Source organism: Patella vulgata, chromosome 9 (assembly GCF_932274485.2).
Source record: "Patella vulgata chromosome 9, xgPatVulg1.2, whole genome shotgun sequence".
Taxonomy (NCBI): Eukaryota; Metazoa; Mollusca; class Gastropoda; family Patellidae; genus Patella; species Patella vulgata.
In genome coordinates, this window is record NC_065887.2 from 15,015,280 (window position 1) to 15,031,962 (window position 16,683).

At 32.9% G+C, this 16,683-nt stretch overlaps 1 protein-coding gene across 3 annotated transcripts in view; it reads left to right on the forward strand.

Moving 5' to 3' along the window:
* The window catches only part of LOC126807812 (kalirin), a 128,350-nt gene that overhangs the window by 44,201 nt on the left and 67,466 nt on the right, over positions 1-16,683 (forward strand). For 2 of the 3 annotated variants that reach the window (XR_007674178.1, XM_050532647.2), the window contains exons 18-36: positions 1,732-1,893; positions 2,453-2,635; positions 3,152-3,271; positions 3,838-4,029; positions 4,396-4,542; positions 4,974-5,085; positions 5,344-5,459; positions 6,257-6,379; positions 6,815-7,000; positions 7,498-7,622; positions 8,012-8,078; positions 8,661-8,770; positions 9,309-9,378; positions 9,600-9,689; positions 10,418-10,552; positions 11,032-11,292; positions 11,855-11,956; positions 12,144-12,295; positions 13,521-13,647. Coding sequence is in view for 2 of the 3 variants with exons in the window: in XM_050532647.2 (XP_050388604.1) it covers positions 1,732-1,893; positions 2,453-2,635; positions 3,152-3,271; positions 3,838-4,029; positions 4,396-4,542; positions 4,974-5,085; positions 5,344-5,459; positions 6,257-6,379; positions 6,815-7,000; positions 7,498-7,622; positions 8,012-8,078; positions 8,661-8,770; positions 9,309-9,378; positions 9,600-9,689; positions 10,418-10,552; positions 11,032-11,292; positions 11,855-11,956; positions 12,144-12,295; positions 13,521-13,647 (2,580 nt within the window). In the remaining variant the exon portion in view is untranslated. The remainder of the gene's footprint in view (positions 1-1,731; positions 1,894-2,452; positions 2,636-3,151; positions 3,272-3,837; positions 4,030-4,395; positions 4,543-4,973; positions 5,086-5,343; positions 5,460-6,256; positions 6,380-6,814; positions 7,001-7,497; positions 7,623-8,011; positions 8,079-8,660; positions 8,771-9,308; positions 9,379-9,599; positions 9,690-10,417; positions 10,553-11,031; positions 11,293-11,854; positions 11,957-12,143; positions 12,296-13,520; positions 13,648-16,683) is intronic. The other variant, XM_050532648.2, reaches the window with a different exon arrangement.

Genomic DNA, 16,683 nt, shown 5'->3' on the forward strand with positions numbered 1-16,683 from the left:
TTGAGTCAAGTGTTTTGGTTTCACTCACTCATGGGTTACTCCCAAAATGACCTAGTTTGTTCGATATGACATTAAACCCTATTTCTTTTCCTGATAAAGGAGGGGTTGAATGGCCGAATGGTTAGCACGTGCGCGCTGTATCATAAAGCCTGTCATTGAGTCAACTGGCTTGGTTTTGAATCCTCGGTTGTACGTGACAAGGAGTAGGGTCGCCTGTCCAACTTTGTGGGTTTTCTCCGGGTCCTCCAGTTTCCTCCCACTGCTAAAGACCCCTACGCACAAGCGAATTATTGAAATAAAATTAAACCATATGTTAATCCTGAAATGACCTAGTTTGTGTCGAGAGTGGAGTTAAACCCTCTCTCTCTCTCTCTCTCTCTGATAAAATGACTTGCACTAGTAACAAAATGACTTACACTCACAGCAAAACAAGTAACACTTATAACAAAATGACTTAAACTTATATAGCAAAATGAGTAACACTTATATCAAAATGACATGGGGGTTGGATGGCAGAATGGTTAGCGCGCTGTATCATAAGGTCTGTCATTAAGTCAACTGGCGTGGTTTCGATTCCCTTGTATGTGACAAGGAGTAGGGTCGCCTGTCCAACATGATGGGTTTTCTCTGGTTTCCTCCCACTGCTAAAGACCCTTATGTGCAAGCAAATTATTGAAATAAAATTGGACCATGTGTTAGTCCCAAAATGACCTAACTTGTGTTGAGTGGACTTAAACCCCATTTCCCTCTCTCTCTCTCAAAATGACTTAAACTTAAAACAAACTCTCTCTCAAAATGACTTAAACTTAAAACAAACAAAAAGAAATATTTAACTGTACACAGTTTGACTTGTACTAACTAAATTATCACATTATAATGCAAAACACTCTAAATTGACCTAAAGCAATAGGTTCTAAAAGGGTCCTGCTCCTTTAACAGAAGTATGTGCAATGTTTTGACAAGTTTTTTTTTTAAGTTAAAGACATATTCATGATCTATGCAACAGTTGGAGCTAAGACCTAGTTATATTAGAAATCTTTTGTATAACCCACACTCAAAATGTTATTACAGAAACGCTCTTTATTCTTCTTTATATTTGTAATGTCAACAAGAATTTATTTGTGATTTAAATTGGTGGATTTGAATTGCTGTTTTCCTAAATTTCCAATTAAATTTCTTAAATGTACAATATAGACTTTGATGAAATGGTTTACATACATTATACTATGGATAAAACAGCAATTTTCCTTAAAGATAGGTTCTCTTGATTGCAAATGTGTTAAACATATTTTTTTCTGAAAGTATAATGTTTGTAGTGACCATGAAACAATATTATTGACTCAAAAGTTGACTATTACAAAGTGTCCCCACTGTGTTATATTACTTACCCTTTACCAGGGTTCATCAGTTTATCATCATACTAAATAATGGTGACTACATTCAGATTTATAGACAAAGGGGTAGGGGAGACTAATGGGGGATTGAACATTCCAGAATTCTGTGGAAGTAGTCAATAGAGTAAACACAAGAATTTCATCGCCAACTGAATATAATAATATCAAAACAAATCACTATGTCTGGACTGGTAGAATTGTGACAGGACTCGATTCACTCATCGCTGTGCCATAAATTCAGAATGTTTGAAAACTCCACTTGCTTTCAGGACAGCGAAGATCTTAAACAATCTAACAAACATTCAATAATGCGTAGAAATATTGATTGTAATTACAGGTATCTTCACAGTTAGAGTTATGGTCAGAAGAATTACAACATCAGGAATTGGTTACTGATGGTTCCAAGGCCGAACAGTTATTACAGATGCATAATGAAAGTGTTTTACACATGCAGAATTGTACTTATGAAGTAATACAACGGGGACAGGAACTATGTCAGGTATAACAGAGAAAAATTTTAGCATTAGAAATTCAAGATTAATTTCCCACCATAGTTATCTATTTCCTTGAATACAGGACGCTTTTAAATATCTTGCAATATTTGAGTTTGAGTATTGCCTTTTACTACAGTAATTACTTAAGCCCTGTTTACAAGAGTAATCAATTAAGCTCTGTTTACAAGATTAATCAATTTAGCCCTGTTTATATGAGTAATAAATTAAGCCCTATTTACAAGAGTAATGAATGAAGCCCTGTTTACAAGAATAATGAACTATGCCCTGTTTACAAGTGTAATGAATGAAGCCCTGTTTACAAGAGTAGTATATTAAGCCTTGTTTTCAAAAGTATTTGAAATGACCATATATGGTCAAAAATTAGTGGGAAATTTTTTCTGAATTATTCCCTAGTTTTTATTTGCAAGTCTCCTTAATGATTTACACAAATTTCTAATTACAAAAATCTGTTGGATGAGAACTTTCCGAAATTATTTATAAAGAGATTTATTTTGGCTTAGAGTACCGTAGTTAGTGTTTTTCTTGTTGTTTTGAATGTATTAGTTATTTGAGAGTTCTGGTGTTCAGTTGATGTCGGACTCCCAGTACGATGCCAGTTCAAGAATACAGATTCTGCTGGAGTACCTCCAGGAACGGGAAGTGGACCTTGAAACTTTTTCGGAACAAAAGCGCAGACGGCTAGAACAGTGTGTGCAACTAAGAAATTTTGAGATCGAAGCAAGACAGGTAATAATTTCATTGATACTCCATGCAACATAAGGCCATATAAAAAACATATTCTGTTTCTCGATTACTCTCACGTTACTAAAAAATGGCGGCATGATCTGTTTTTATTTCAGAAACAAAAAAACAGCAGTCTCATTAATTACCATAGACTCAGTTGTCAAGTTTGAAAACCTGAATCATAAATGATGTGTAGCCCAGTAGTGATGCTTTGCAGGAAATTTTTGCTTGGCAAGCCGCGCTACTGCCTTCTCTTATTTTGAATTCCTGTCAAGAGGCACAGGACCTTGTTTTTATGTTCCATCCGAATAACTAGACACTGTTCCTAGCAAGGAACTCACTTTGAGTTGACAAGGGGAAACCAATCTGGTGTTTCTCGGCTAACAACAGGATCGAACCTCTAACCTCCTGGTTAGCAATTTAGCACCTTACTCACTGCGGCACAGTAGTAGCCTTGTTTATATTGTATTAAAGAATGTATACCTGTTACTGTTGTATTAACTTATGCTTTGATTACAGGTGATATGTTGGGTTCGAAATGGAGAATCTATGTTAACAGCTAGTTTTATTTGCCCTAATACATTAGTAGAAGCTGAAACACTGAAGAAAGAACATGAACATTTTATGATAGCCATAGAGGTAAGATTTCATAACAGATAATGATAAAAAAGCTTGTCATTATCTAAAAAAAAAAAAACAAAAAAAACATTTTTTTTGAAATATATAAACTTTCAAGCAGAAACTTCAAATTTTATAATTCCTGTCTCTCTTTGGTCGAAAGATATTTTAAAAACATAACGAACCAGAAAAATAAATCGTCTTGCACTTGTAAGAGTGTGTGTTTATGTTCTGTTATATTCTGACTGGGGGTTTAACGCATTTGGGTGAAATCACAAGGTTTATTCTTGAGCCAAGTGGCATTTTGAATTCCAAGGAGTAGGGTCGCCTGTCCAACCGACTGGGTTTTCTCTGGTTTCCTCCCACTGCTAAAGACCCCAACGCGCAAGCAAATTATTGAAATAAGATTGAACCATATGTTAGTCCCGAAATAACCAAATTTGTTTTGACAGGTAAGTGCTACAGCCTGTCATTTTTATTGTTGGTAAGTCAAGACCGACAAAGATCACCGAAATGAGAGCTCTGATGAAAATCGTTATTAAACAGTTACTTTCTTTATTAAATGACTGTCTCTTGTCTTTTTGTAGAAAACCCATATCAGTGTTGTACAAGTAACACAGAAAGCTGAAGCTATGATACAAGGTCAACATTATAACTCCGATTTAGTTCGTGCCATAGCTGAAAATGTTACGTTAGCATGGCAACAGTTGATGTATCATGCTGAAGAACGACATAAATTAGTAATGGCTTCCATGAATTGGTATAAAACAGCAGAACAGGTGAGAGGGCTTAAATGGCTCAATATATTATTTTTGTGATATCTAACTTTCATGGCTTATTCCACCCTATATTATTCTCAAAATTGATTATTTAACAATGAATTTAAAAACACAATATTGAAGGTTAGTTATCTCCAATCTAGAATTCAATGGGATTAAAAAGTCAAATGATTTTATCCAACTTTTGGAGGATGCTGATCATGAATGTTGTGATATTTTTAATTCATCATATCTTTGTAAACAGAATTTTTAGTTGAAATATATGCCATGATTTTCATGGATTTTTGGGTTGATAATCTTTGTGTGAATCAGATTGTTGTGAGTTTCTAGGCCTGTGTTAAAGTAATTTATGTTATTTTCATGTAGGTGTGGTCAGTATTAGAATCATTGGATAGAGATTATAAACGTGATGAAGACTGGTGTAGCTCGGATAAATCTAATACATCGGATAAATCGTCTTTCTTAATTCAACTTATAAACAAGCATAATGAACAGAAAGAAGCTTTCTTAAAGGTAAGTTGATTTTTTTTATTTAAACCAATAGTTACAAATGATATATCATACTGACTGACTGCAGAGTGTCTGGGTGACCGAATAATCTCTGTTGGGTGGCTGATTGGTGTGACGCTCGTGTTTTAGACCATAAGGTATATCATTGAGGCAAGTGGCATGGTTTCGATCCCACACTTGAACGTGACAAGGAGTAGGGTCACATGTCTAACCTCATGGGTTTTCTCAAGGTCCTACAGTTTCCTCCCACTGCTAGAGATCACGACGCGCAAGCAAATTATAGAGATGAAATTGAACCATGTTAGTACCAGCCTTGTGTGAGTTGATTGGATGTTAAACCCCATTGGTACGATTGGTAAGTGAAATCGTAGACAAAACTGATATCTCAACATGTGATATATTTAATCATTCAGTTTAATATTTTTTTTCTGTAGGCCTGTACACTAGCCAGAAGAACAGCAGAAACATTTTTAAAATATGTAAATAGGAATCTCCATTTCTTAGGAATGCAGATGAAGTTCCGAAGCCCAGAAGGACATGTTAAAGGTAAATTATTGAACAAAATCTTGTTCTATTTAAGATCTGCATTTTTAATTTCATGTTTTTCGGGTTCATCAATGTTTTCTTTTAAAGCTAGACTTTAAATTTAAACAGGGATTATTGTTTACAATACAATAAAATTTATTTGAATAATGTCTTTCAATACTTGTGTGAATCTACTGCTATTTCTGAAAGAATTATGTTATGCTGCTGGTGCATCTTTTATTAAAGAAAATTATTCTGATTGTTTAATTAATTTTACAGCCACTCTAGATCAACTTTTACATCAAGAAAATATAGTGATAGAATGCTGGACAATGAAAAAACGAAAATTAGACCAATGTCATCAATTTTTATTATTTGAACAAAGTGCTAAACAGGTAGGATATAATTTTAATCAACATAATGAATATATCTTTTATATGTTAGTCCCGATATTACCTACTTTTTGTTAAGTGGACTTGAAACACCCATGTTGCTCTCTCTCTCTCTCTTTAATGTGTTATTACAGGGTTCCCGCAGTCCTTGAAAATCCTTGAATATCCTTAAATTTAAAATTTCATTTTCAAGGTCTTGAATATCCTTGAATTTCGCGGAAATAGGAAAATATCCTTGAATTTCAGTTGAGATCCTTAATTTTGTTTCAAATTGGTAATAATAGTAAGTTGATATGAAAATCCCATTTAGATTAGAAGTTTTATAACGATAGTTGGTAATGTTTTGGTTATTTTTAAGATGAAAAATTGTAACTTTAGGCTAAAAAATGTCCTTGAAAATCCTTGAATTTGACGTATATTTATCCTTGAATATCCTTGAAAAAATGTTTGACGAAGCCGCGGGAACCCTGTATTAATTTTTACCATGCTATTCTTGATACTTACAACATTATCAGATATATAAGATACCTATGATGAAGCAGGAAGACAGAATAAAGAAATGTTAGAGCTTTAAATTTCACCTATTTGTGGAAGGTGCATGTTAACCCCATGCCTTGCTTTTAAGTTGAAAGAAGCATCAACGGATATACAGATTAGTAACAATAATAAAGATAAAATATAGAATGTTAGTTTCAAAACTGTCTAGTTGTGTTTAGCAGATGTTAATGATCATTTGTCTTTCTCCTAAATTCCAATGAATACCAGTTCCAATAAATGTTGTAAATGTTACTTTTTTACAGGCATTGGAATGGATCCACGATTATGGTGAAGCTTATCTTGCTACCCATACATCAGTTGGTACTAGTCAACAAGAAACAGAAGTGCTATTAAAAGAACATTATGATTTTAGAAATCGTGCCAAGGTAATGGAAATAGATACATTTAAAACTTTACTATGGAGACATATCCACTAACTATTTCAAAAAGTCTTTATCGTGTAGTTTTATAAAAAGTTTTGTAGCACAGGATGTTTTTTTGGTAATATGATATCACTAGTCTCACTAATCCATAATGCCTTGCGAAGGCTCATCGTTTACATAAGGGAGACATTGAATATCAATGGTTTCTGGTAAGAGTGATTGCCCCTTAATCTTGTTCAAGATTATGGAGGCTCTAGTGTCCCAAAAATTTTTTCACAATAATAGGTTCCTAATCATTATGAATCGGATGATAGTATGTTATGTTAGGAGAAATTACAGTTTCCATAGCCATACAACATTGCTGTAAAGACGAAGTCAATGACTTAAAGGTAATATATGTGTCTTTTAATCAGTGTTTTGTATGGTACATTTTTACAGGAAACAAAAGAAAATGTGAAGTTACTATTACAACTTGCTGATGGTTTTGTAGCTAAAGGCAACATACATGCTAAAAATATAATGACTTGGTGTGCGGCAGTAGATAAACGCCATAAAGATTTCCTGTCTCGCATGGAAAAATATCGTAGTTTGTTGGAGACAAAACTTGGTGTACAAAAGAAGGAGGTATGTTGAAGATTTTATAATATGATTTGAAATAATTTTTTTATTCATGATTACTGTAATATAAAATCCAAGACTATGACAAACTAACTCTTTACTAAAATTACTGTAAATGGGTGGAGGAATCCCAGATACAGGTGCAGGCAAAATCGGATGTCAGTGATATGGTGGGGTATAATAGAAAAAAATGATAATGCATAGGTGGTGCTCCTTACGCAACAAACTAGAGAAGACTTTATTTAATTAAAGAAGAGATATTTTAATCCTGTAACTGTAATATGTTCATCTACAGTTTTGATAATGTTTACATAATGAATTGGACTAATCATAAAATGTTTATTCAACCAATATTTATATCATTGTATTTGTCGATATTCATCAATACAAAAAAAAAAGAGATTTTCTTGATTTTCCTTTCAAACAAGTAGATTTTTCCTTTCTTTATTTCTTCATGAGATTGGATTTTAGAAATTGATATTTGTTTGATTATTGTCTTGTAGCCGGAACCTGCAGAAGTTGAAGAACCCACACCACATAGACGTTCAGATTCGTCTATAGAAGAAAAATTACATCATAGACCTAAAGAACTTACTGAAGAAAAACGTAAATCAGCACGCAGAAGAGAGTAAGTACACATTCCAAATATAATGCGGTTGCTCACTAACCAGGAGGAACCTATTTCGATCCAAGTGTTGGCCAAAAAATGTAATTTGGGATTTTTCTAAATGGTTTCTCTTAGTCAGTGGTGTAGAATGGAGGGCCTGGTATTGTATGGTAGCAACATGTATTGGGTCTTTATTTAAGACCAGTAGTGTTCAGCTTTAACAGATGAAATCATTAAAAATAAAATTTAATTATTGTAGATATATTTGATTTATTGGGTTCTTATTTAAGACCAAGGCTGCCAGCTTCATTAAGATCGTATTTATTGTAGATTTATTGGGTCTTTATTCAGATGAATAAATCCAGCTTTATTTTTTGAAGTTATTAAAATAATTTTGTATTTTATTGTAGATTTATCATGGCTGAATTACTACAAACAGAGAGAACTTATGTTAAAGATGTTGAAAATTGTATAAAGGTGAGCTAAATATTGATATTCTATATGGGAATAATTGATATCATATATAGCTATAATTGTATAAAGATGTGCTAGATATTAAATTGATATGATATGTAGAATATTGCATAAAGTATAGAGCTATTGGCAGTGATGATTGTCATGCATGAGGCAGGTCATGGTTACAATTATTTTTTAACATCAAAATTGTTTTCATGCATTTTATTTTTGAATAATTATTTTAGAAATTTGAAGGTAATAATTATAGGTTTATGTTTTGTAAAATGCAGAGGGGGTGTGTGGTGTTCACTTTATATTATAAGGTCTGTCGTTGAGACAAGTGATGTGGTTTCGATCCTACACTTTTATGTGACAAGGAATCGGATCCCTTTGTTGCCCTGGATCCTCCGGTTTCCTCCCACTGCTAAAGACCCCTACGTGCCAGAGAATTATTAAAATAAAAAACGTACTGTATGTTGGGTGGATGTTAAACCCTAAAGTACTAAAAGTAGCTAATAACTGAATTATAGCAAGCCTTTTCTTCAAATAATTTATACTAATAATAAAGATTAATTACTAATTAGATTAATAAATGTTTTTCAGTGCTTTATGAATGAGTGTTGTGATAGTAGTAATAATGTACCACATGGTATCAAAGGAAAACATAAAGTTATATTTGGAAATATTGAAGAAATTTATCATTTTCATAACAAGTAAGTAGCTTTAAACTTTATTTGGGTTTTGGATGGTCGAGTGGTATAATGTGTTTGCTTTGGATCATAAGGTCTGTCACTGAGTCAAGTGGCATGGTTTTGATCCCAAACTTGTATGTGACAATGAGTTGGGTCGTCTACCAAACCTCATGGATTTCTCTTGGTCTTCTGGTGTACTCCCACTGCTAAAGACCCCTTTCTCTCTCTCTCTCTCTCTCTCTCTCTCTCTCTCTCTCTCTTCAAACTTAATTAGTTACTCTTACCTTTATAGAATAAAATGTTTTATTTGACTTCAATTAAAAACTGCATTCTCTATGTTCTTCAAAATAATGTCCAGTTTATACCTTCATAAAATTATGTCCAGTTTGTACATAAAATTATAATTTACAAAGGAAGAACATCCCATCTTCTGATGTTCTTCAGATTAGTGTCAGATCCCCAGGTATGATGTCAACAATGCCATGTTAGTTAATCTGGTCGAGCTTGTAGTCTGTGTGAATATGATTGTTACCTATAATATATTTTATCATTATTTCAGAATATTTCTAAAGGAGTTAGAGAAGTATGAAACTATACCAGAAGATGTTGGCCATTGTTTTGTGACATGGGTATGTCAGGAGTAATTTTTCTACACAATGTTTATGAAATTAGCGAACTATGATTTATTATAAAGATTTTAAACAACTTTAGGTAGACATAACAAGAAAACTTAATTCTTATGAACCAGAAAATTATTTATTAGTCCAAATAATTACTTACTTTATATATGTTCTGACCCATTAATGTGTCAGTTACATATAAATTGTTTATTATTTTTTCTGTATTATAGGCTGAGAAATTCTCTATTTATGTAACTTATTGTAAAAATAAACCAGAATCAAACTCGTTATTAGTGGAATCAGCTGGATCATTCTTTGAGGTAAGTTGACAGACTTCTTTTCTATTTTATTGGCTTGATTTGATCCTCTTTGGTTGCCAAATACAAATAAGAGGATACACAGTTTAACATTCAGGATTCAGTTATTTAAATCCCTAAATTAGTCCGCAGTGGATCTTACTGTAGTGCTGAAATGATCAGTTATAAAGAAAGAGTATGCATATGAATATTCATAGTTTTTGATGATTGGTTGTTTCTATGACTACACTTGACACCTAATACTAATAACATGTGCATTGTAATTGTCTGTGTACTTTCTATAGACGGTTTGCTAAAAACACAAATACTTATGTGTGGCAGTCTCAGAAGTGAGTGATGTATGTAGCAATAATGATTTAGCACTTCACGCAAACATAACCGAAGAGAAATCTGCAGACATGTCACAAACTACACAGACATTGCAAGCAATGAACAACAAATGGATCTGTGGGCCAGCCGTAAGAGTCCACTACCATCGAGCACACCTTAGGTTCTTCTATTAGTCCAATATTACTATTTGGTCTAGAATAGTCAGTCTAGTCCAAATTTTCAAAATATTTTCTTTTATCATTGTCTGAAGGATTAATATTTTTTGTTAACTGTCCGGTAGATTATTTCAATATTTTTATTTGGATCCATAAGTGGATATATGTTTCACAGTGAATGGCCCTAAAATATCAATTGTAAAAATGAACCTTCAATATTTGAGAGCAAATATTTTTATGTTACAGGAAATGCAGAAAAAACACAAGTTAAATGAACCACTAGCATCATTTTTAATCAAACCAGTTCAAAGAATTACGAAGTATCAGCTGTTATTAAAAGATCTATTGACATGCTGTGAAGAGCATACTGGAGAAATAAAGGTAACCTTTACTTATAGTTTTAAAAAACCTATTAATCTGGGATATCTTCTTCCTTGCTTATGATAAAGTAAAGAACCACTGGAAGCTGCATTGAAACAAGAGTGGAGAAAGATACCACAAGCAGCCATTCAGAAGCTTACCTCCTCTATGCGGCAACATTGCATGGCATGTGTGGCTGCTAGAAGTGAAGAAACACGTTCATGACGTTTCATTTATAAACCTTGTGCCTACATTTCATCACAGAATATTTTTTGACAAGGCCTAATCAGAATGTTGCTATTTTTTCGGAAAAAGGTCATGCAGCCCTTTTTAAGTGACCCAAGCTTATCTGAGAAACATGGAGTAATAACTATGTGAAAACGGTTGTGTATCTCTTTTTAAGTGACACAGTGGTTTTGGAAGAACCATAATATTTTCTTTATATATATGACCTTATGATTTTGTCTGATGTTTTTACCATTATCTGGTTTGTCTTTCAGGATGGTTTAGAAGTGATGTTAAATGTACCAAAGAAAGCCAACGATGCCATGCATTTGAGTATGCTGGTTGGTATGGAAGATAGTCTAGAAGCTCTTGGTGAAGTTATTCTTCAAGATAATTTTACAGTTTGGGATCCAAAACAATTAATCAAGAAAGGACGAGATCGCCATATCTTTTTATTTGACGTTTGTCTTGTATTTGGAAAAGAAGTGAAGGATAGCACTGGCAAATCTAAATATGTATTTAAGTTCAAATTAATGGTAAGATTTTGTTAGATAGAAAAAAAATATGATTTTGTTTCCAACCTATTATCAATAATCAGTGATCAAGATTATAATATACACCATAATTGTTTAACTTGGCTGACTTGTCTTCGACTAACGCAACAGTTTGTTTATTGTGAATAAGATCCGAATTTAAGCCTGTTTACACAATATATATAATTTTTATATTGCTTTTAAAAGTTTATTGTAGATAAGATTTACAATTATACATGCATATATTCACACGAATATTCTATAAGATCGCCGCTTGTGGTTGGGTAACAGGAAGAAAAAAAAGTGATAACAAAAAATAGACAGCTTAGAGTGATCTCCCTTGATGGGCACTTTCTATTGGGATAGACAGAAATCTTACTATCTTGATCTTGGTATTCTTTCATATAGAATAATAGCTAACCAATAAAATGTTTGATATTCATATAAACTATTTTGCAGTCTTATCATTAAAATCTATCCAAGAATTCAGAAGAATTTTACAAGTCTTTTTGCAAAAATTTATGGATTTTACAAATATCAGTTTGCTATATTTTTTTCTTCACAGATATCTGAAATAAATGTAACAGAACACATTGAAGGTGATGAAACTAAATTTGCATTATGGACTGGTCGGGCTCCTATTTCTGATTACAGAATAATCTTAAAGGTAACTATATGATACAAAAATATTACAAAAACGAGTTGTTGTTTGAGTCTTAATAATTGTATAAATAAAATGTTTTAGGAAAGTAAAAGTTAGTTCATGCATCTTCCCTATTGTTTGCTGATATTTAGGCATTAAAGTAATTGTAATTCAGAAATTAGGTTTAATTTGAAATGTTTCATTTTCGAAGGCCTCATCATTAGAAACGAAACAACAATGGGTGAAAAAGATGAGAGAATTAATACAGGAACGTATGATGTACATGCATGAAGCTCTTAAAGACAAACAACCCACCATGTTTAAACCACCACCTAAAATGTTTAATCCAAGCAGAATCAGCAGGTATGTTCTTAATACTATTTATGGGGGGAGCGAATACTGTCTACAGGGAGAGCAAGTACTGTCTATGGCATTTGCTCCCTCAAATATTTAATGTAAGTTTATGCCACAAATTATGATATTTTATTCCACAAATTATAATATTATGTCTTGGCTGTTAGATGGATTTTGATATTTGATTAGCAAACTTACATAAGGTCATATACAAAAAAGATTTTGATTTTCTGGATATTAAGTCCATTTTTTTGGATGATAATTATACTGTGAACTATGTCTGTTTTTCAAAAAATAAGAAATGACTGAAATTATACTCCATGGAGAATGGCTGAATGGTTAGCATGTGCACGCTTTATCATAAAGTCTGTCACTGAGTCAACTGGCGTGGTTTCGATTCTCCAGTTGTACGTGACAAGGAGTAGGGTCGCCTGTCCAACCTCGTGGGTTTTCTCCGGGTCCTCCAGTTTTCTCCCACTACTAAAGACCCCTACGCGCAAGCGAATTATGGAAATAAAATTGGACCATATGTCAGTCCCAAAATGACCTAGTTTGTGTCGAGTGGACGTTAAACCCCATTTCTCTCTCTCTCTCTCTCCTTTTAAAACTAGATAGTTTAACTTGAGCAGTGCTATGCCAGTGAGATATATTTCCTTAACTTCACTGCAACAGGTTACGTTTTCAATAAATATTTTCTACAGTGTCAAGAATCGACAAGTCAACACTCATATTGTTGCTGTTAAGTAGGGTACCTGCGTTGACAAATGTCAAGATTTCGGTTAGCCGAATGCAGTGTTTCTAGGCTATGAATGTTGTCATCAGTCTTACATCTGTCTACAATTTGTGTAGTTCTATTCAGTATATTTCACACGTGCATATTTTAATTTTATTTGTTGAAATTATACATTATTTTGTTGTTTTTATAAAGATGCAATTTGTAAGATTTAGATAATAAATGAGCTGGCCATTCTTGTTATAATAGTTAAAAAATAAATTACTTTTAATATCTAAGAATAGAAAAGTGTGCATAACTCTATTGTCTGGCCTTGAGAACTTCTGTGAGTAACGTTATGCATTTTCTGAAAATTTGGGCTTGTCAGGCATTTTCTAATGCACTTGATAGTCATAACATTTGAAGCCTTGCAATAGGCAAATATATCTCTCCCATTATGCATCTATGAAATAAGTGTACTATGGTGTTTTAAATAATGATTATTTTGTTATGTATTTAAAGGGACCTTGAGAGTGATACTAATTCATTAGAAGAATTGAGTTTAGAGAGACGAGGATCTTTAACGTCTATGACATCCACAGCTACAACTGGCACCACAGATAGTAGTAGTAGTGGTGGGGGACAGAAGGTAAGTTCATTTCACTTTTTTACATAGTGGTCGGTTAAAGAAGTCCTATAGTATATTTTTGTAAAAAGAAAAATTTTAGAGATAAAAATTAATTTCCACTTAATTCATGAAGCACTTAAATGTTTCAAAATATCTGTGAAGTGAGAAACAATATTTATGAAAATATCTTTTTTTATTTAGGGTGCTTATTCTGTTATCTATTATAATAAAAACATTAGAAAACATTTGAAATTAAACATATGTATTTCATCTAGAATATTTATTTTTATGTGTCTGATGAAATGTATTATCATTATTATTCATATTACCGGGACAATCCCATGTTTTAAGTTTAAATTTGTTTCATTTAATACATCACTCATTACTGCACTGCATAAAAACTCTACACTAATGATTAATTCAGGAAGTTCAGCCGCCAAGAGTAAACCTAAATTTGCACTACTATGATTTCTATTTAAAGTGCATGTTCAAGCAGAAAATTGTGTTTTAGTTGTATACCAACTAACATCTTACTGAACATTACAAACTAATAATATTACATGTTTAAGGCGCGTTTGATACATAAACATTTGAAATTCTGGGATTCGTTCCTGAAACAACGACCGCAGGTTTTACAACATCTAGATATTGCTAAACTGGTCTGCAATTCCAGGACTGATAGCTACGTTATATCCCTTTAATGCAGACACATGAACGATAGTGTCCAATCAGAGGTTGTGACACAAACACACTCAAATGAAACAGGGCGACCTCCACAGAAAACTTGACATTGAATGAACCTTGAACTTTGCAACTCGACTATCACAGGTAGACATTTTAGCTAGGACAGCGCAAGACTTGATATTTGTGATGATCGAGGAACCTGATAGGCTCCCCAACTTGGTCAGTAGTGCCGAAATATGTAGAGTATTACGTGAGTTGAAAGCGAATTCAAGCCTTCTATTGAAGATGGTGGTTGGAGAATTTTGTCTGAACAAGGGATTTTTTTGTGTGTGCAGTGCCATTGTGCACAACCTCATTTCATGCTTTGATGTATTCAGCACATTAAGCTGTTATTTAAATTTTTGAGTTATCACTTGGAATTTTTTCTTCTTATTCTTTACATAAGAATCACAATGCAACATCCTTTGCATGGAAATGAAATGGGGTTTAGTGTCTTACTTCACATATCCTGTCTAATGATGATGGGACTGGTCCAAAGATTTTTTATGACAACTTTTTTGATCCATTGTATACTCTACAAATGGAAAATAGATCTTCAGTTTGTAAGTTTCTCTAGCCTGGAGCTGTCTAGTCATTCGGATGGTAGGGAAAAGCGAGGTCTCGTTGGAATTCGATATAAGAGTAGGCTGTAGTGCCGCTGTCCGGGCAAAATTTCCCTCATAGCACACTGTATGACGTATGCCCGTCTTCATTAGCCCAGTCAGAGCAGAACAGTTTGGACGTTAAACCCCGTTTTCATTTCATTTGTAAGTTTCTGTTAAAAGCATATAATCTGCTCATTCTTAATAAACCTGTACAAATCATGTACATGTAAACAAATTTACACTGATGACTTTGATCTCTGGTCTATTCAACTATTTTAAGTCTTATTTTATTAACTCAGAAGTTAATATTCATATTACATAAGAAATTTTTGTTATGGAAACTATTCCTCATGTATATCATACCTCTTCTCTTTAAAATAAATAAATCTTCTTTAAGCATATGTTTGACTTGGCTCACAAATCCAATTTTCTGGAGGGAACAACAAACTGGGTTATAAAGTAAATAAAGTTCTGTATTTCACCTAAGATCTACATGTAAATACACGAGGTATAGATGTATAAAAAGATTTAAACATCTTCTCCTCTTCAACAAAAGGCAGTCATCTATAAAGTTCAGAAACTATAAACAACCCAATTCTAATTTATATAAAGTATTGTGAATTCTGATCAAAGTAGATTCTTTCATTTATGTTTGTATGTCCAGTGATGAACTAGAATTTCTCAGTGTTAAAGATAGATTTTGTGAGATTTGGAGAAAGAGCTGGTCGTTCTTGTATAACAAACACTTCAAAAATAGATAATGAAAAATGAATTTGTTGAAAATTCAGGTCAAATTACTTTATTCTGAATCTGTGTGATTTTATGAATGTTTACATTTTGTTGAGAAATGGCCATAATTGCTCACAGTTTGTATTCTCGAATGTCAGTACCATTGCCATGGTAATAAATGAGGCCTGGATTGACGGGCATTGTTTAATCCAATCTTAAGTCATCCAATAGTCCAAAGAGTTGAGTATGGTAATCTCATGTGAATAAATGTCTAAATGATAATTTATATATTTGTTCCCCCCCCCCCCCCAAAAAAAAACAAACAAAAAACAAAACAAAACAAAACCCTTGAATACATAATACCTCTTCAAAGATGCATTTCTTCTCGAGCATCATTAGGTCATAAAACTGATATTTATTATTATTATAATACTTATGAACAAGAACAATAAACATAAAGACCCAAATTGTTTTGAAAAGCTCTACCGTGAATAAATTAAATAAATAATCATTACTAAATGTCAACCGGTGCTCTGCCATTGGTATTTGAGGTGCCTTCTGAGTAGCCCAATGTTGCAACAATGCTACATGCATACTAGCTTCTTTCAATACAATACAAATTGATGTGACTTCAGTTAAAATTTTGACTGTAAAAATGCCACGAACATTCATGAAGAGAATATATTTTCATACTCTGTGATTCATTTTAAAATTCATTATTTAACTACTGGTAATATATTCAGTTCCAGTACAAGGTCCTACAGCCTATTTCTTTAATTAATATTACTAAATTATCCCCCTTCCAGATCTTGGACAAGTTGATCTTTTTTTAACAAGAGCACTTTTTGTATCACGCCCACATTTTTTTTTTTTTTTTAGCTCTCTTGAGATTTAGTAACAAAGATTGTAAAATATGCTTCACTAATGATATGACTGTTTTGATAACATTTGACTCGTAATATTTTTTTAGCATCTGATCTGTTAAGGGTTTGATAACTGT